The sequence below is a fragment of the Mesoplodon bidens genome (genome assembly GCF_964165515.1).
Source record: "Mesoplodon bidens genome assembly, chromosome: 13".
NCBI classification, from domain to species: Eukaryota; Metazoa; Chordata; class Mammalia; order Artiodactyla; family Ziphiidae; genus Mesoplodon; species Mesoplodon bidens.
The window spans coordinates 40655752-40677292 of NC_138169.1; the positions used below are offsets into that span (position 1 = coordinate 40655752).

The 21541-nt window shown below is 40.5% G+C and overlaps 1 protein-coding gene across 5 annotated transcripts in view; it reads left to right on the plus strand.

Annotated features, from left to right (window-relative positions):
• The window catches only part of LAMA3 (laminin subunit alpha 3), a 252215-nt gene that overhangs the window by 179794 nt on the left and 50880 nt on the right, over window positions 1-21541 (plus strand). For all 5 annotated transcript variants that reach the window (XM_081251703.1, XM_081251700.1, XM_081251701.1 and 2 more), the window contains 9 exons: window positions 1570-1650; window positions 8071-8177; window positions 11046-11096; window positions 12233-12384; window positions 17772-17882; window positions 17996-18107; window positions 18319-18486; window positions 19933-20129; window positions 21308-21424. In XM_081251703.1, the coding sequence (XP_081107829.1) occupies window positions 1570-1650; window positions 8071-8177; window positions 11046-11096; window positions 12233-12384; window positions 17772-17882; window positions 17996-18107; window positions 18319-18486; window positions 19933-20129; window positions 21308-21424 (1096 nt within the window). The remainder of the gene's footprint in view (window positions 1-1569; window positions 1651-8070; window positions 8178-11045; window positions 11097-12232; window positions 12385-17771; window positions 17883-17995; window positions 18108-18318; window positions 18487-19932; window positions 20130-21307; window positions 21425-21541) is intronic.

A 21541-nucleotide genomic window follows, 5' to 3' on the forward strand; every position in this document is an offset into this window, starting at 1 on the left:
TTTATGGATTTTGTCCTCAGTGTGATGGAAGGCACAGGACAGTTCTGTGCCGCAGAGAGATGTGATCTGCATCATCATCCAGGCTCTAGTAAGGCCAGTAGATGCTGTGGGTAGAAAGCCACCATTTTCCTTTCACGATAATCCAGGTTCTGCTTGGCCTTGGCACTTCATCATGGTCTTTCTCATCATGACATGTTCACTGTGGGTCCAAACAAAATATAACAGGTAACTAAGTGAAGCAAGATTTGGTTTGAAAATCAGAATGATGCTGATAAAGTATCAGTAGTGCACAGGCTGTGGAACAGTTATGGACCACAAGGCTGATTGATATTAGCCGAGTTAGCAGAGAAATTGGGCAAGTCAAAATTATCAGAGGTCACCTGCCCAATGTGGCTTTTCTGGAGATGCATATTTGAAATGTGCATCCTGGTTTGCTCTCTGTGTATTTGATACTCGTTAAACCTGCCCAGTCCTGTGGCTTTATTTGTAAAGGGATCTATCACTTGACAGTTGCCCAGGCTTGTTTGAACAGAAGCTAGAGAGAATAAAAAGCAGCAAGATTTTCACGGGGTGAAATTTTGGGGGGAAAGCTGTTCATCTTTAGTTGCAAAGCATATTATCATCAAGGTCAGCTTCTAGCATCTGTGCAGTTTAAGTAACATTCAGTTCCTAAGATTTATCAGTAAAACGCTATTTTTTCTAATTCTCCTTCTGGCGATATTAATACTGCTGACAAATTTCTAACTGTCCCTTTAGAGGTGTAACTGTATCTAATTGGCCAAGAGAAGCTCCCCAGATAAGAATTCTTTTACCAGCCAAAGATAAATGGAGTTATTTCCCCTCAGATTTATGTCAGTGTAATGTTCAGTAGTCACAGACATTTCATAAGGAACAAGACTTTTTCATGGTCTCTTCGTTTAATTTTTTTTTTAAAGAAGCTTCTCAAAATACACCAGTTAAGAACTAAAAGGGAATTGAAATTCCAACAGCCTGATTGGAAAAGTGTGGAAATCACCAACGGCTGTGCCCACAGAAATACCTGGGCATCGAGCACGCTCTGTGCTTCAGTCGCCTCTGAGGCTCTGAGGGCCTGGCCCACCTACCACTGTTTCTTCCCAGAAGAGATTGTGCCCAATATAAAAGAAGTAAAATAAACAAGGAGAAAACCTTTTTTCTTTAAAGAACCAGAACTCTCTGTTCTTTTTTTTCTGCCTAGACTTGTTTTATTCCTTCCTTGTTAGTTCTGGAAAAATGCTGTCTAATCATCTCTTCCAAAGTGTGTGACTTTACTCCGTCTTAAGGGAAGGAATGTATTTCTCCAAGCCAAAAAATGAAACAAAGTAAATGCCTTCAGTCCTTATTCAGCCAAATTTGCCTGATGTCAGCTAAAGGCATTCATCATTATCTCTACAAGTCTCGATGGGCAAAATTTTCTTCACACAAAGGGTAGCCAGACACTAGGTTTCCAATTTCACTTAAGGCAAGTCAGGTTCTTTGTGGCAAAAAATAATGAGTGTAAAGTCTATCAGCTTATGTTTCTACTGGGGCTTTTCTCTGTCGTTCTTCAAGTTTTGCCACCGGCTGTGCTGTGACTGGGGGAAACGTGAAGTGCTCCTGCAAAGCTGGATACACAGGAACACAATGCGAAAGGTGGGTGCCGCCCCACCCCCGCCCCCTTCTCTCCTCCCCCCGTCTTGCAGGTAGGGGTGGGCTCTTCCGGCAGGCTGCTGCAGGCACCCTGGCTGTAAGTGGGGCTCTGCTGGGTTGAGGCTCAGAGCTAGGGCTGGGGCTGCTGGTTTCATTGAGGCTGGAAAAAACTCTCTTGGGAAAAATACAAGTGTGCTCACGTGGTAAATCATTAACTTCCTTCTCTTTCTTGTTTTGTACCTGTTTTAGCCATTTGAGAATGAGGTCCAATATGCCATAGTCCTATACGCTCCAGCAAACACCCCTCTACATACCTATATATATACCTCTACATACCCCTACTCCCGGGCACACCCCTACATACCCCCCCAACATGTATCTATATACTCGTACCACCATATAAACTCATCCCTACATACTCCTATCCTCACATATACACATCCCTACTTGCCTGTACACAAATGTACAACTCTGCATACTCCTACACACTCACACATATCAGCAGCCCTAGGTATTCCTACACACACACACACCCCTCTTAATGCCCACATGACATTATGGACACTTGGAGGACAGCCTGTGTCTCACTCATTTCTGAACCCCCAGTGCCTAGTGTGGTACTATTCGTACAATGGGTGTTTGTGAAACAAAAGAATTCATGTTACAAAATGGGAAGTACATACTTGATCGTAAAGGGCCACAGAGCCAAGCTTTAGTTTTTCCTGAACAGTATTTCATGATTAGCTACTATGCCCAGGGCACTGCCAAGTATTGTGAAGGCTATAGAAGGTACTTGTCATCTAGAGGGGAAGAGAGCACACGTATATCTGGAAAAGTAACAGTATAACAAATGAATCATATGGATAACATTTTAAAATTTAAAATAACTTTAATATAAGATCAATACATAATTATTATAGAAATGATATAATACAGGTGAGCAAAGAACTAATATGTACCATACCCCTGCAATTGCCCTATGCTCATGCCTGCCCACCTACAGTGCTTGTTGTATGTTCTTACAGATCAGTTCTATATGCATAGATTTTTCTTAAAAGAAAAAGGTAGATTCCTATTTTGCTTTCTGTTTTGTTTTCTCATCTAATAGTATGTTAATAGTATATTTCCATATCAATAAGTGTTCATTGATCATGTCAGGACCAGGAAGTTCCACTGAAGTTCCATAGTCCCCCACTATTGGCCTTTGAAATAGTTTTACTGTTTTCCATTCAAAGCAGCACTAAAAGTGAATCCTTTTATCTAAATATTTGTGTACATAAATCCTCAAGATGTAATTATAGAAGCGATCCCTTGGGCCAAAGCATAAGGACATTTTTCAGGCTTTCGATACATTTTGCAAAATTGCCCTCCAGAAAGATTGTATCTGTTTACCATCCTACTAGCAGCAAAAGAGCAACTGCCTGCCTCCAGTGGATACTAAGACTGTTCACTTTTTTAAAATATTGCCAGTTTGATAGGGAAACATTGTATGTCGTTTTATTTTACATTTTTTGGTAATAATTAGATTGGATTTTTTCATGTGCTTATTGACCATTTATAAATCTTTTTTGAATTGCTTTCCAGGTCTTTTACCCATTTTTTTTCTAGTGGAATGTTCTTTTATTTTTTTGTTGATTTGTACAAATCTTTTAGAGGAAACTAATGCTTCATACTATATATTGCAAATATACTTCTCTGTTTTGTTTTTCATTTGTATATTTTTTGGTTTGGTTTTGTCAATTCTAGATCTGCAGTAGTTAAGTTTTATTATATTTGTACCTACTCTTTTATTCTTTAGGGTTTCAGCCATTAGTGTCATGCTTAGAGAGGTTTATGCATATGCAAATGTTTATGCATATTTTGTTTTAGTACTTTTCTGGTTTTATTTCTTACATTCAAATCTTGATGGTGAAAATTTGGAACCTCAACTTTTTTGTGGTATTGCATCTCACAGGGCAGATAGATTTAGGGTCTACACGTCAGGCAAAAATTGACCAGAGCTGGCATAACCTTGACCGGAGCTGGCATAACCTTGAGTATCCCAGTGTCCCATATCTCAGTAATACAGGGGCCATGTTGCATGAAATGCATATGTCATTTGGTTACACCCAGAATCACACCCTGTAGGGTGAAACAGTCACTCTAGGAGATGCACAGGGAAACTAGACCAGTGGGGGAATAGCAGGTTCACACCTCTCATGTCATGCTCACTGCAGGACGTGTGCTCACTGAGATGGGGAGTCACTCTAGCTGTTTTTCCCTTACACTCATGCTGTCATCCTCTCATCCATCTTTGGCTAAGTACCTTTAGTTGAATTCACTAAAGCTAAATGTGTACAGAATTTCTTTTTTTTAATTAGGGGTTTGCTTTCAGATTTTATTTTATATTTTAGTTTTTATTTATTTTTTGGGTGTGTTGGATCTTTGTTGTTGAGCGCAGGCTTTTTCTAGTTGTGGTGAGCGTGGGCTACTCTTCGCTGCGGTGCACGGGCTTCTCATTGCGGTGGCTTCTCTTGTTGCAGAGCATGGGCTCTAGGTGGCTCAGTAGTTGTGGCACGTGGGCTCAGCAGTTGTGACTAAGGGCTCTAGAGCACAGGCTCAGTAGTTGTGGTGCACGGGCTTAGTTGCTCCACGGCATGTGGTATCTTCCCGGACCAGGGCTTGAACCCCTGTCCCCTGCATTGGCAGGTGGATTCTTAACCACTGCGCCACCAGGGAAGTCCTGTAAATGTGTACGAAATTTCTATACAAACTTGGATTTGTTTTGTACATTTTATTTGGTTCTTGTGCCATTATCACTTCTGTATCATTTCTGAAACTATAAAATGACTTTGACTATTTGGTTAAGCAAGTCTCCCCTCGTAACCCTTACTTAAATTTTTTCCTGGACCATTCTGGCATATTATTTTTCTGGATAACTTTAGAAGAATTTTACTTAAAAAAACCACAAAATTAATTCAACTGGATTTCATAGTAAGGGAGGGCTACTCTAGACTGGGGTTATCTGAAACATTTTATGGACAAGGTGGGACTTAGGTATGTCAAAGGGATGACTAGAACCCAGTGGACCTGGGAGGTGGAGGGGGAAGGCAGCTCAGGTCGGGGAAGTAATGCCAGAAAGTCCAAGGGCCTAGAGTGTACCTGCCACGGGCGGAAGGAGGCAGTGCCTTGTTATGGGCATCAGCTGAGAGTCTGGACACTATCCTGTGGTAAAAAGGAGCAATTCAAAGTTCTTCTATTTTTCATTTCTGCCGGAGGAACATTGCTCACACTTATTCATTCTTTCCTTCGATGAAAAATGGATGGAGATCCTAGTGTAAGCCTGGCCCTGTGCTAAGCATTAGAAACACATCAGCAACCAGAGCACAGACTCTGCCCTCAAGGGTTTTCCAGTCTAGTGGTGGACAGATGTACAAATAAGCTGTTAAAATAGAGAGAGAACATAACCGGGCTGCATCAGGCTGCAGCAGGAGGGGCATCAACCAGCCCTGAAGGGTGAGGGACGGAAGGCGCAGCTACACTGAGACAGGAAGGACAGGTGGGGTGGGGAATGGGCTTGGGAGGTTCTTCCAGGCTCCGTGATTCAAAAGCTATGCGACTCCCACCTGGGAGAGGCTTCCTAATTTAATCCTCCTTATGGTTTTGCACAGACAGTGAAGTGGAAAACGGCACCAGGCTGGAGGAGACATCCATTTGACAGGCAACTGATTTGAAAAGGGAAATTCTTAATTAACAGTTTTCTCAGCTTAGGTTTGTTAAGTTTGTTGTCTCAGGAAAGCAAGCTATTGTTTTTTTGTTTTTTTTTTTAAACTTTTCCATAGCTTAATGCCATTGTAATGTCGATTTTTTTCATTTGTTAACACTTACTGAGCATCCACTCTGTGCCAGGCTGCCAGGCGTCATCTGGCACTAGTGGTTAACTATGCAATGATAAATACAAGCACAGAGTAAGGTGAAAAGTAAGCATAGGGCTTCCCTGGTGGTGCAGTGGTTGAGAGTCCACCTGCCGATGCAGGGGACACGGGTTCATGCCCCGGTCCGGGAGGATCCCACATGCCGCGGAGTGGCTGGGCCCGTGAGCCATGGCCACTGGGCCTGTGCGTCCAGAGCCTGTGCTCTGCAGCGGGAGAGGCCACAGCAGTGAGAGGCCTGTGTACTGCAAAAAAAAAAAAAAAAAAAAAAAAAGTAAGCATATATGCAGGAGCTAGCTGGGCAGAGGTGGGGAGGGAATAGGAAAGGCTTCCCTCCTCATCCCGTGCTCTGGGACACATTTCTCCCTTGGCCACACAGAGCCACAGGTGACAGACGTGCTGTCTGCTCTTTATTTGCTGTACCAATGTCATCTATGAAATCAGGAAGTTTTAGTTTAGTCCATTGTGTTTAGCACTACCATAAAATGAGAATAAAAGAACCAGTTATTTCATAATCGGTAACTAATGCTTTACAAGATTAAGGAAGAAGCAGAATCAAACTTCCTGAATATTTATGTAACTTTAAATAAGGTATTTTTAAAATATGTATCTTTTACATAGAAAGTTTAGATATAGGTGAGACATCTAAAGAAAAAGTATTTTAAACCGAGATCTTCTGCGTAGCATGGTTTGTTAGGCAGAATATGGGGCTGATCACTTCAAATAAAGCCCTATTATTAGGACAACCTGCTTAGTAGACTTGGATAAGCCACCTCAGCTTAGTTACCTTCTTGATATTTAGGAAATACATGGGTTTTCTGCTTCCTATCCATTTTCCGAAATGTAGAATTCCAAATGACACCAATTACACATACATACATATATATGAATATTTTATCATGTCTTAAAGTAGCAGTAGCTACCTTTTACTGAATGTCTACTATGTGCAGGCATTGTACTAGATTCTTTACTATATTATCTTTTATCTTATATCCACCCACCAAAATAGGTATTGTTAGTACAATTTTTCATTCATTCATTCAGCATATACTTACATCTGACACCTAATATGGATCCAGGCATTATCCCAGGTGCTAGGGATGCATCAGTGAGCAAAACAGCCCACCCAAAAAAATCCACAACCTCATGGAGCTTAACATTTTCATAAGAGGAACAGATGAAGAAACGGAAGCTTGAGGGGTTAAGATAACAGCCCAATATTACATGGACTGTGGTGGAGACAGAGATCTAGCCAGATCTTCCTGATTCAAAACCCGTGTCCTGACTTCCCTGGTGGTCCAGTCGGTAAGACTCTGCGCTCCCAGTGCAGGGGGTCCAGGTTCGATCCCTGGTCGGGGAACTAGATCCCACATGCCAGCCACAACTAAGAAATCTGCAACCCTGCGTGCTGCAACTAAGACCCGGTGCAGCCAAAATAAATTTAAAAAAAAAGATCTCCCATTCACTTTGTTATACAGCAGACGCTAACACACCATTGTAAAACAATTATACTCCAATAAAGATGTTAAAAAAAAAACCCCAAAAATCTGTGTCCTTTGCACTATATCACCAGTTTATCCATTGGTAAAGCATATTTAAATTGCCTCAAAGTTCTTTGATGAAAAGCTTAAATATGAGAAAGTCAAATGCCATATTTCCTTGATTCTATCAATTCCATTGATGACAAAACACCACACACACATAAATTTAATGACAATTTAGGGGGGATAGAGTGGAAGTGGAATTTTGCTAATGAACAGAAATATTTTAATTTACATCCCAGTTCCAGAAACATTAACATGTGTTTGTGTTATTTTTTGAAGAAAACAGAAACTCACAATCAAGGAAATATGATCTTTTACCTTATAAATAAGGAACTGAGTTCTCATCACTAAATCATCTAGAATAGTAAAGGCTCAGGCTAAGGCAGCAGTTGTAACTGCTCAGTTGTTTAAGCCTCTTATGTACATCACTGCAGCAATTAGTGCAAATAAATGTGAATTATGCAGACTTGAAATAGTACAATAGGAAATATTAATAAAATCCCCCTTTATGCAAAATAGTGAAATTATATGAATTTTACTTTAATTTTTTTCTTGGAGGAAATTAGCCATAAATTAAGCAGTATGTATTTGTGTGATATCTTGAGGAACACAACTCTTGTGTAAAATTCACCCACCCCTGATTTCCGTATTGGTCAAACCACTGGCTCCTGTATGCATTTTGTTCATCTGCCATTTGGCTGTCGGGATGATTGAGGACCTTGTCATCTGGGGTGTCATCTGTGTCCTTTGGAGGAAGGGAGCAATCTCTGCCTGCCTCCCCCTCCTCACCATTCTCATTCAAGTCATAATGGCTCTGTACTGAGACACATTCACTCTTGCAAATCTATGTCAGCCCTTCTTCTCATAGGGTTACAATATCCCAAACAGGGAGCTAGAAGTTGAGAAACTGGGTGGAATAAATGATGAGCCCTTTGGGTGTTTCCCCTCTTTTTCTGTATTCTGTGTAGGTGTGCACCAGGATATTTTGGAAATCCCCAGAAATTTGGAGGCAGCTGCCAACCATGCAGCTGTAACAGCAACGGCCATTTGGGCAGTTGTGACCCCCTGACGGGAGGTAAGATCGTCTCACACCTCTGTTAACCTACCTTTTTCAAACTGGTATAAAATAGCTGGCAAAGAAGCCAAACAAACATTTTCAGCAAGCACATGCACAATTCCAGCTAACAAGTTGTCCCCTTGTTTTGACAAAGTTGGGAATGCTTAGGTAGTATTCACAGGTTTGGTGAATAACTTACTTCAAGTAGGTTTTTTTTTTTTTTTAGGTAAATTGTTTTTAAAACTTCACTAATTATAGCCAAAATAATTTCAGACCCTATTTTGGTGATTTTTGCTGAGATCTCCCTTTGACATTATAAGGTAATCATCTCATTAGCTTCCTTCGTGTATGTATCTGAAGAAGTCAGAGTGTTCTTTCTCTTAAAGCAGTAACTGTTCTAGGATGTGTGTGTGTAATTGAGATGGATTTTACATACCAAAAAAAAAAACATTAACTGGGAGTTAGTATAGGTTCATTAGGAAAAAAAGGAAGTTCGAAAAACAGGAAGACTCTCCACGTCCTTCTTTGATGGAGAATATTAATGTGGTTTATCAGGAAAATGCCATTGATATAGTGTAATGCCAGATCCTTAGATAAAATCTCTCATCTCATAGACAAGATGAAGAACTAAACCCTGGATGTGTGGATTAGATCCAGTCAAGTGACTGTTCCCAAAGGAATGCAGAGTAAATGGAGCCTTATCAGTCTAGAACGAGGTGTCTGTTGTCATGTTGGGGGCTTCATCTGGGCTCTGTCTTGTTCAACATCATTGACTTGAATGGAAATATAGAAGGCCTGCCCACCCAGTTATCAGGCGACACAAAGTTGGAGGAGCTAGCAAATGCCTCCTATGACACATTTAGAATAAAATAGGGCCTCAACAGCCTGGAATGAGGAGCCAGTTCTAACCAGACAAAATTATGTTGGGGTAAGCGTGCAGTCGGTCCTATAGTTGAATGGAAAAAAAAATAAGTTTGTGATAAATGAGACGTGGCTAAGGTTTCAGTCAGCGGTGAGTTCAATATGAATCAAGAGGGTAACGTGGCCCCTTAGGTGCCTTGTACTATCTCCACTGAGTTCTAGTGTCCAAAACCAGGTGGCCTGCCACTGTTCCCTGGTCTGCTGCCCATGCAAGTCCCCACGAGGGGCCCGTGTCTTTACAAGGCAATAGACAAGCTACAAGTTTGTTCAGAAAGAAGGTGAGAGGATGTGAAGGGACTTGGAGCCCTGTGACATGAGGAAGGACTGACAGACCAGGACGGTGGAAAGGAGACTTGGAAAGGATGGATCTGAAAGGCACATGTGTGGGAGAAGGGTGGGTCTTGTTCTGTGTGGCTTAAGGTATGGAGAACTCACATCCAGGAGTGGAAGCTAGAGGGAGATCTCTTTTAAATCATTCTGAAGAAGTGTCAAATGTTTAAAGATGAGAAGGACTGGTTTAAAAGGAGATGAGTTCTACTGTCACTGGAGGTGTTCAGGAGAAGTTTCGACATCAGACACATCGTACTCGCGAGATGAATGCTTTTTCTAATAGCAAAAGTAACCAACCTAAAATGAGGATGGGAACTCTTTGTTCCAGAAATGGAAGAAAATGCTCACCTGTGAGACACGTTTGTTCCTGTGAGCTTTTTTCCCTCTTTTTCATTCTTTCTTTCAATTAATAACGTACAGATTCCTTGGTGGTCAAAACTCAAACTTGTTGAGAAAATTGCACTGATAAGTCAGTCCTCTTCATAAGCCAAGTCCCCCATATACTGTGTTTGCAGGAGTTTGTGAAGGAAATAAAACCATGTTTCCTGCCTGTAAGGCATTTACGGTCTAATTGAGGAAATAAAAGTGACACAGCTATATGTCCATATAAGAGTGAGTAAAAGATTTTTTAAAAAGGATGAGTAAGAGAAACCTATGATTACATATAATAAAATGGCTACAAATATACTGTGAGGACACACTTATCGTCTTTGAGTGGTAGGATCAAAGATAATGTTTTATCTCATTTTGCTGATTTTCCCAAATTTTCCATAGTGAACTTATATATTTTTTTACAATTAAAAATAAATGTGGTTCAAAACGTATGTGTATACACACAAGGTGTGGCTGCTGAGAACACACCTGAAACCCTGCCTGTAGCATGTCTAGGAAAGTTTCAAGCTTAGAGTTTTCCTTTAATAAAGTCAGATGATTTTTCACAGGAAAATGAGAGGGCATTTCCGTGTAAGAATGCATGGTATGGGGAAAGGAGTAGAAGTGGGAGGAGTAAAGAATATCCAGGGATGACCATTAGGCTTTCCCGTCTATAGCTGAGAACCTCAATATTCAGCATATGTGAGCGGTAGGTGGTGGAGTCGGTCCACTAACTTTGTGTGCATATCTCACTTACAGCATCTGTCACACTGTTGTGAAATGTGCCTGTCTCCCCCACAGGACCATTAAACTACAGGACACCAGAGACTTTTGCCTTGCTACCTTTGTATTCCTGCCCCTAGCACAGGGCCATGGCACACTGGGAATGCTCAAAGGTGCTCAGTGTTTATTGCATGTTCTTAAATGATATTAGAAGAGACATCGGCAGTTGTATAGGAGGCTACCAAATGAGGACAACGCCAACAATTAGGAATTTTCATTTCATAAGAATGGCATGACCCTTTGTAGAGAAGAAACTGAATATATAATCAGAGAGGCCACAAGAGAAGTTCCTGTAGCAAGATTGTTGGGAGATGAGACAGCTCCCCAAGCAGTGGCACCGAGGAGGGAGGGAGAAGCGAAGAGCCGGCAATGCTGTGTGGTTGGGTGACTGAACACAAAACTAGCTTTCCCGAAAGCCAAGTTAAGCACATGAAGAGTTAGTTTAATAACGCTGTCTTCTCTGGTTACTCCTCATTTCAGACTGCATAAACCAAGAACCCAAAGATGGTGGCCCTGGAGAAGAATGTGACGGTGAGAAGAGAAAGGGCCCCCTCCTTTCCAAGTTGTGGGGTTCAGCTTAAAATCCGTGAGCCCTACACTGGGACATGCAGTTTCAATTCTGGGGAAGCAGTGGTGGGAGGTGGTGGAAGGAGGACTACTTAGAGTCACATCCAGCCTCTGTCAACTAAAATCTGTATGACCTCGTGCAAATGACCTTACTTCTTCAAGCCTTGGTTTCATCATCTGTCAAATGGTAAAACTGGGGCTTCCCTGGTGGCGCAGTGGTTGAGAGCCCGCCTGCCGATGCAGGGGACACGGGTTCGTGCCCCGGTCCGGGAGGATCCCACATGCCGCGGGGCGGCTGGGCCTGTGAGCCATGGCCGTTGAGCCTGCGCGTCCAGAGCCTGTGCTCCGCAACGGGAGAGGCCACAACAGCGCAAGGCCCACGTACCGCAAAAAAAAAAAAAAAAAAAAAAGGTAAAACTGAGGTTGGTAATAACTATACCAACCTCATAGAGCTGTTGAAAACATGCTTATAAATCCCTTATCATGATTCTTGGTAAATAGCAAGCACTCAAGAAATAAAAACTATTTATTACTCTTTTCCCACATACAAAATAAGCAACAAGTTGAATAGATTCACCATTTCTTTTTTTGCCCAGTTTTATGGAGATATAATTGACATGCAACATTGTATTAAAGTATGTAACATGATGATTTGATATCTGTATATGTTGTGAAATGATCACCGCAATTAACTTAGTTACCATCCATCACCTCACACAGTTACAAATTTTCTGTCTTGCATTAGGAATTTTTAAGATCTACTCTTCTAGCAACTTTTAAGTATATAATACAGTGTCGTTAACTATAGTCACTGTGCTGTACGTTACATCCCAAGAACTTACGTATCGTATAACTGAAAGTTTGTGCCTTTTGACGACCCTCACCCTTTTTCCGCATTCCACCATTTCTTTGTCAAATGCCCCCTGTCTAGAGATCTCCCTTTTTCAGAATTTGCATCTTTCCCGGAGAAGTCCAGGATTGTGATTTTTGCCTGTGATGGCCTATGTGTGTATTAACTGGGCGGCACAGCCCTAGGGCTCTGTTTGCATTCCCGTGGCTCCAGCCCACAGCACATGTGCCTTTGATTGTGGCCCCCACAGATTGTGACAGCTGTGTGATGACACTCTTGAACGACCTGGCCACCATGGAGGACGAGCTCCTCCTGGTCAAGTCTCAGCTGCAGGGCCTGAGTGCCAGCGTGGGGAGCCTGGAACAGATAAGGCACTTGGAGACCCAGACCAAGGACCTGAGGGTAAGTACTCTGTGGGTCCAGCATGATGCCCGGCCCAGAGCAGATACTTGGTGAAGAGAAATGCTGCATGAACGAATACTCCTTACGTGAGAAAGGGGGGAACTTGACTCCACTTAAGTCTCAGGGGGGCTGTCCTCCTTCCTCTGATCTAAATGAAGATTAGATTTTTACTGGTGAAAAGTACCAGTGAACGCACAAAACTAACACTTCTAAGTGAACATTCCTTACGTACTGAATATTTCTGGGCTCATTTTTCTCATAATCTTTTAGCTTGCTGTTTTGCATTCGGAAGACTTGTATGAATTTGAATACAGTTGTTATTAATTCTTCTTTAAATGTTTGATGGAATTTTCCAGTGAAGCCATGTGGGCCTGGGATTTTCTTTGTTGAAAGTTTTTTTTTTTTTTTTTTTGCGGTACGCAGGCCTCTCACTTCTGTGGCCTCTCCCATTGCGGAGCACAGGCTCCGGACGCGCAGGCTCAGTGGCCATGGCTCACGGGCCCAGCCGCTCCGCGGTATGTGGGATCTTCCTGGACTGGGGCACGAACCCGTGTCCCCTGCATCGGCAGGCAGACTCTCAACCACTGCGCCACCAGGGAAGCCCCGAAAGTTTTTTTTTAATTAAACTATAAGTTCAGTTAAAAATAGATATGGGACAATTAGGATTTATCTATTTCTTCTTGAGTAATATTTAGTAATTTGTGCCTTTCAAACAATTTTTCTATTTCATCTAAATTACCAAATGTATTGCAATACAGTTGTTTATAATTTTTCCTTATCCTTTTAATATCTGCAAAATCTGTAGTGATGCTTTCTCATTCATTCTGGTTATTGGTCATTTGTGTCTTATCTCTTTTTTTTTTTTTTTTTTTTTTTTTGCGGTACGTGGGCCTCTCACTGCTGTGGGCTCTCCCGTTGCGGAGCACAGGCTCTGGACGCGCAGGCTCAGCAGCCATGGCTCCTGGGCCTAGCCACTCCGCGGCATGTGGGATCTTCCCAGACTGGGGCACGAACCCGTGTCCCCTGCATTGGCAGGCGGACTCTCAACCACTGCGCCACCAGGGAAGCCCTTATCTCTTTTTTTGATTATTCTGGCTAGAGGTTTATCAATTTTATTGATCTTTTTATTTCATTGATTTCTCTCTGCTTTTCTTCAGTTTTCAATTTCATTGACTTCTTATCCATATCTTTTCTTCCTTCTGCTTGCTTTGGGTTTAGTTTGCCATTCATTTTCTAGTTTCTTAAGATAAAAGCTTATTTACGGATCCAAAACCTTTCTTAATATAAGCATTTAGTGCTATAAGTTTTCCCCTTAGCACCGCTTTAGCTGTATTCCACACATTTTAAAATGTTGTGTTTTCATTTTCATTCAGTTCAAAAGATTTTCTAGGGAGCTCCCTAGTGGCCTAGTGGTTAGGATTCTGGGCTTTCACTGCTGTGGCCCAGGTTCAATCCCTAGTTGGGAACTGAGATCCCACAAGCCATGCAGTGTGGCCAAAGAAAAAAGAAAAATTTTCTAATTCCTCTTGTGACTAGAACTATATTGTTTAATTTCTGAATTGGGGATCTTCCAGATAACTCTCTGTTATTGATTTCTAGTTTAACTCTTTTGGGGTCAGAGAACATACTTTATGATTCCAGTTCTCTTAAATGTGTTGATGTCTGTTTCATAGCTCAGAACATGTACTGTGTACAGTTGGAAAGAAGTTGGTCAAGAGGGTATCCTAAGAAGTACTAGGGCCGAAAGTGCCCCACGGGCCAGAGTCAGGCTCCCTGGGGGGAAAACGGGGGCTCTTCTGCCTATAAATGGAGGCTGAAAAAGCAACCTTGAAACTTTCCAATTCCATTGTTGGACAATGGCTGTATGAGAACCTAAGAAAGGACAGCCTTGCAGCAGGATGTGGACAAGACTCACAAACCAGGATCTGTGCTGAAATGTGACATTCTCACTATCACCATAATGTGCAAGTCCTAAGCTGTCAATATAACACTTGGTCCTGGACTGGGGGGTCTGGGGTGGGAGTGATGATGACCACAAGATCACTGGATAGGGCACAGAGAGTGCAGGGAGAAGAAGAAATCTCCCTCTCGGAAGGAGCCTGCAAACACTGTAACAGACAGATAATAAGAAAGACATACAGCAGAAGCAACAGTCAAGTGATGAGTTCCCTTTAGAGAAAATGAAAATCATAGGACAATCTGAAAATTACTTTAAAGAATAACATCCAGTAGAAGGAACAAGAAATTAGAAAAAAATTTAAAACACCAGAAACCAAACAGGAAGAGGTAAATATGAAAAGATCTAAGTAAAACTCGTGGAAATGAAAAAATATACTCAAAGTAAAACAAATCAGTAGATGAGATAAACCCTAAGCTAGACATAATGAAAGAGGGTTTGGGGAAAGTTTAATAAGTGCTTTTGGAATGAGGGCTGATTGTAAACCATTAGTGGCTATGGTTGAGTACATACAGCAAAAACTAATGCTAGAAAACTTGTTCTTTTCCATCCCATTAGGGTAATTTTAGTGCATGGTTTGCAGGCTTAACATGGAGAGGAGGGGGGAAAGTCTTTAAGTTTTCAGAGAAAAAGAAAAGCCACTCGGGTTACTTTGATGTCATCAGTACAACCCTGCATTTTTTCAATGAAGGGAAGGAAACCAACATTTTGGTATCCACCTATGTGCCAAGCTCTGTGCTAAGTGCTTTTCTACGTCTCACAACATCCTATGAGGAAAATAGTGTTATTTTTATTTAACAGGACTGTAAAAGCTAAGTAACTTGCCTTCAATCACACAGCTAGTATGTGGTGGTTCCAGAAGAATTCAAGCCAAGGTGAAATTCCTTTTTTTTTTTTTTGGCAACTTTATTTGCAATAAGCAAAAATCGGAAACATCCCAAAAGTCTGTCAGCAGGTGAAGGCATAAATAAATGGCTGTACATCTACAAAGTAGAATACTAGTTTGTAATAAATTGTAGTGAACTACTGATGCATGGGTGAATCTCAAAATAATTACTCTGACTGAAAGAAGCCAGACCAAGAAAAGTTCATATCCTAATGAGTGTGTGTGTGTTTATGTGTGACAATCATAAGTTGTGCACAGTTCTAGAAAATGAAAAGTAATCTAATAGTGTTTGTTCCTGGTGATGGGGAAGGAATTGTCAGGGAGAATCGGGGGGAGGGGTTACAAGGGACATGAGGAAATGTTTCTTATCTTAATTGTGGAGATAATTTCATGGGTCATGTGTCAAAACATATCAAATTGTGTACTTTAAACACGTGCCTTTTGTTGTATGTCAGTTATACCTCAGTAAAGCTTTTAAAAAATCAAACGAACAAAAACAGAAAGAGCCTCATTGACCTGTGGGACAACATCAAGTCACCAAACCTATATGTAATTGTTGTCACTGAAGAAAAAATAAGTGAGTAAGGGGCAGAAAAATATTTGTGCATTTAACAGTAGAAAATGTTCCAATTTTGAGGCAAAACTATTAACTCACAGCTCTAAGAAGTCCTGTGAATTCCAAGCAGGATACAGAATAAAAGTCTCACTAAAGCCTACCATTAATTAATTGCTTTAAAAACAAAAATAAGTTGACGTACTTAAAAGCAGGCTGAAAATAAAAAGATGCATTACAGAAAGGAGAGCAAAGGTAAGAATGACTTCTGTCTTCCTGTCTGCAAAAATTAAAAATAAAACATCTGAAACAATCAGGGCATTGTTGCCCTGATTCCTGCCCATAAATTCCAGTTTGTCCCCTAGTGCAGATTATAATAAAACAGAATTAGTAAAATCTACATGTGTTAACCTGCTCTGTGAATGTAGAAAGTCACAGAAAATTGTAAACTTTTTTTGACAAACTAAAAGAATATCTACTCAGGAAAATGTCGGTCTGTTTTTATAGATTTGTATGAACTTGAGGAAAGTGTAAAAAAGATCCAACAGATAATTTTGTTCTCTGTAACCTCTGATGTCTGGGATTGGTGAGGGTTTTGAAAGTAGGGTGATTGATTGTCAACCATTATTCATACACAAGATGAAATTCTAAAGACCATACTTTACCCACTATACTTCTTACTTCTGATACTTCTATTAACACTCTTTAGAACGATGTGCCTCATTTGCCTACAACAAAATTAAAATAGAACTATCTTCTTGCAATATCACACAAACACTATGAAAATTCAGTAGGAATATGTATGAGAAAGCAACTAATTTTTTTTTTTTTTTTTTTTTTTTTTTTTTTGCGGTACGCGGGCCTCTCCCTGCTGTGGCCTCTCCCATTGCGGAGCACAGGCTCCGGACGCTCAGACTCAGCAGCCATGGCTCACGGGCCCAGCCGCTCCGCGGCATGTGGGATCCTCCCAGACCGGGGCACGAACCCGTGTCCCCTGCATCGGCAGGCGGACTCCCAACCACTGCGCCACCAGGGAAGCCCAGCAACTAATTTTTTGAACGGTCATATGTATGTGACATTTTATAATGCATTAGCCCACTTACCACTGAAAACAACCCAGCAGCTTAATATTATAATCACCCATATACAGATGAAGGAGATAAAGTCCAGTGAGCTTATCTATTAAGTGGTGAACCTAGGGTGTGGACCTGAGCTGGAAAGCCTGTGCTGTTTTACCCAACGCTGGTTCTTGTGTGCAAATAGAGATAATAATTTTGCTTTTTCTTGTAAAAATTCTCAAGGTATTAACATATTTTTCCCAAAAATTGAATATATTTACTACTCTAGATATTATATGAGGCAATGTCACCCTCTAAAAGTAACAAGGATGTTGAGTTCCCCAAAAAGGACAGGGGACCAGGATTTGAGTCCTGAAGCAATCAGTAATCACCTGTACTGCTGTGGCATGGATGGGTCACCCAACTTCTTTGGGCTTCTGTTTTCTCATTTTTTTTCATATTGAATAAGGGTATACAATTAAATGAGCTACAAATTTCTCTCCTGCTCTATAATTCTTTGAATCTAATGAGTCCTTGAACAGAGTAGCCATAGGCACTTCTTTTTAGTATTATCAGGTAACATATAGGTTAAAAATAACTGAACAATTCTTTATAATAGAATCTAAACCTTAATAATCAAGTATGTGGGATCACCCTCATTTCTATAAGGTTAGATCGTTAATTCAAGTAAAGTATCTCTTGTTTCTTCATGTTTTTAAATTTTACTACTTTATTTTAGAGCCATATCACAACTTACATCAGAAATTTATTCTTCATGTGGCCTATTTCAAAGAACTGTATTTTTTTTCCTAATGATCAGCATTGGTCTTGCTAAATGAATCTTTTCACATCATCACCAGGTTTACCAAGTTGGTAAGACTTCCCTCCAAATTTCTACTCTAAAGTGAGATTAACTTTGTATATTACTTTCAGAGCCAGTTGCTCAGCTACAGTTCCACCATTTCAAACCATAAATCAAAACTGGATGGCTTGGAAAAAGAACTGAGTAACTTGAATCGCGAATTTGAAACTTTGCAAGAAAAGGTAATGTGTTAGGTCAATAACATTACCTTTTTTTTTTTTTTGCTTTCAGAATATTGTTAGTCTTTTCCTCCCATCAACTTACTTTGTTGCTCATCAATTTGTTTTTCATATAGGTTCAAATAAATTCCAGAAAAGCTCAAACATTATATAACAATGTTGATCGGACAACCCAAAGTGCCAAAGAGCTGGACACAAAGATTAAAAATGTCATCCGGAATGTGCACAGTAAGAAGAGTTACTCAGCCCAATTATACATCTTTTGTATTACTTTGTAGCCTTTGTTGTACAAAGAAAAAGTTCAACATTATGAAAAAGAGCCTGTAGTGATACTAAAAAACCAATATGAACCCTCCATAAAAATCTCGGCCTTTTTTTTTTTTAGTAGTCTGCTGGAGTCCAGAATTCCCAGTTTAATAAACTGCTTGATGTTTTCCAGTTCTTGTGAAGCAGATCTCTGGGACAGAAGGAGAAGGAAACAACTTGCCTTTGGAAGATTTTTCCAGAAAACTGGCTGAAGCGGAACGCATGTTGAGGGAACTGAGGAACCGCAACTTTGGGAAGAACCTGAGGGAAGCAGAAGCTGAAAAAAGAGAGGCTCAGCTTCGTAAGGACCCTCCCAAATTCTTACATACAATCTGTTCTAATTGGTTTGAAATACAGTGTGCAGAGTGCAATATCTAGTCACCGGTGCCAGGTGGAGGGGCTCGTCTTTTCAGCGTATATTACTGGTAGAGGATCATGTGGTGAAAATAGGTAGCCCCTTCAGATTACTGAGAAGCCGTAGGACAGAACAACATTTTTTTTTTAGTTTATTGAAGTATAGTTGATTTACAATGTGTTAATTTCTGCTGTACAGCAAAGTGACTTCAGTTATACATATATATACATTCTTTTTCACGTTATTTTCCATTATGGTTTATCACAGGATATTGAATATAGTTACCTGTACTCTACAGTAGAACCTGTTGTTATCCATCCTATGTATAATAGTTTATATCTACCAATCCCAGACTCTCAATCCTTTCCTCCCTCCCCACTCCTTGGCAATCACAAGTCTCCTCTATGTCTGTGAGTCTGTTTCTTTTTCATAGATATGTTCATTTGTGTCATATTTTAGATTCCACATATAAGTGATATCATATGGTATTTGTCTTTGTTTGGCTTACTTCGCTTAGTATGACAATTTCTAGGTCCATCCATGTTGCTTCAAATGGCATTATTTCATTCTTTTTAAAGGCTGAGTAATATTCCATTGTATGTACGTACCACATCTTCTTTATCCATAGAATAGAATATCTTACCATCATGCAAAAAAAAAAAGTTTCTTCTTAGATATTAGACACTGATACCTCTTGTTCCTTTTTAACTGCATTTTCATTCTTCTTTCATTCATCTCCACTCAGCTCTCTCATATCGTTTTTAATGGTCACCTTATCACCATTGAGCCTTTGAATCATACATTGATATCAGCACTACTGTTACCTCCAGAAATGAATATACTAGAAATTAACTGAATATATCTAAAGGTTTGGGTTAGGGAAAAAGCCTCATTAGCTCAAAACTGTAAGAAATAATAATTTGGTGTATATTTTTCCAAATACTGACCTTTATTCTCTAGTAAAATGATGTATCAGTGGTTACAGATAGTAGCAGTTCTCTTTTAGCATTTGTATTGTTTAAATTTAATATTAGCCTTGGCTTTTAGCTGCAAGGAGACAGTGTTAGTAGTAGAAGGAGCATGTGCTTTGTGCTCTGCAGGTCACGTTCAAGTCCCAAGGCTGAAACCTTGTCACCCAATTTCTCAGGCCATCCATTTTCCTATCTGAAACATGAGGATGATAATTACTGTTTTCATGTGGTTGTCACGAAAGTTAAATGAGACAGTGTGTGTATAACATAACATAAATGCTAGTTTCCTTTCCTGTTCCCTTGCAAGTTCAAGGAAAACCATGAAGTGAGTAGAAACTCAATTCTGCTTCTGTAGTCTTTATAAGTTAGCTTCCAATGTACTCATCTCTCAAGTGGAAAACAAAAAGGTGATGTATTACAGTGCTGATTCGGATAAGGAGCTGGCTGGAAAACCACCAGGTGGAGAACAATGGGCTTGTTAAGAATATACGAGATTCTTTAAATGAATACGAAGCCAAACTCAGTGACCTCCGTGCCGCTCTACAGGAGGCCAGTGCCCAAGCAAAGCAGGCCACCAGCCTCAACCGAGAAAATGAGAGGGCTTTGGAATCCATCAAGGTGAGGTCACGGTCAGAATCTGCATGGTTTGGTTAATGACAAGGATGAGGGAACAGGAATCTTTATCGTTAATAAAGTGGCAGAACCAGGCAGCTGTCTGTATGGGAAGCCTAATCAAATAGGAGCGAGGCATTAAATGCAAAATCAAAGTAGTTGCTACTCCTCAGCGGCCAGAAAAGTTTCTGAACTTAAACCACAGAGAAAGCGAGCAAATCGCTTCACCCCCACCCCTGGCTGATAGAGTGCTGGACCAATAATGTTGCCAAATAGGTGAGAAATTAATATTGTTATAATTAATTCAAAGTGTACAATGTATGCTCTAAATAACTGACTTTTTGTATCATATATGTAAACATCATTATCAGAATCACCAGCAAAGGCATTTTAAGCCATTACTTGCTTTATAGGAAATACGTCAAAATACAGGCCACATGCAGGAGTTGCAATGAGGATTTAAAGCTCGAATTCTATAGTGTGTATTTCAATGGTGAACACTGTAGGCTAAAACAACAACAAAAGTGTGAGGGGCTATGAAATGACAGTAAGATCAAAGTGGAATAACATAGGACTGAACACCCCCCCAAAAAAACCCCAAGAATTTCGTAAAAGACAATGATTAATATCTTCACAGATGGTAATATGGTTAACTGCCAAAGCCTCTTCAGGTAGTAACAACTCTGTTGGAGGTTACTGATTTTGCCAAGGGGAAGGGAGCAGGGTCCAATTTTACAGGTCCCTGAACTCTGGCAGCCTCCACCCTGGCATCCTAAAGTCCTGTGTGTTTCCTTATTGAAGCGTCCCAACATCTTCGTTGGGACCGGCATGTAGAGTGTGCTGATGGTTGGTGCTGATTTCCTTAGTTAAAATCCCTCATTCTGATCCACTAGCCAGAGCTTAATCATATATCCACCTCATGGGCCTGGTTGACCCCAGTGTAGAAACCTTCTCCAAGGTGACAATGATTGTTTCATTGGCATGTTGTCTGTGGAAACTATGACAACACACCTACACAACAAATTGAACTGATGTCTCATGGCTTTGGAGTTTCCTAGGTGACCTTTAAGTGCAAGAAGACATTCTGACTCTGAAATTACTTCTATGCTGTTGTCCAATAAGTATGCCTGTGCCTTCTGACAATATATCATGAAGCTCACAGACATTCTTTTTATTCTCTCCAGAGACAACTTAAAGAAATGAATTCCCTCCAGAGTGACTTCACCAAGCATCTAGCCACTGCAGACTCTTCCTTACTGCAAACTAATATTGCCTTGCAGCTGATGAGTAAAAGCCATGAGGTAGAGGCAAAACTTGTTCTCTAGAAAATCAAAAAGCATTTAAATTATGTTTTGAGGAAACTATGAGATCGGCTAACCAATTTTTTCTCCAATATATGCCTTTTAGGTGGAAGAAAA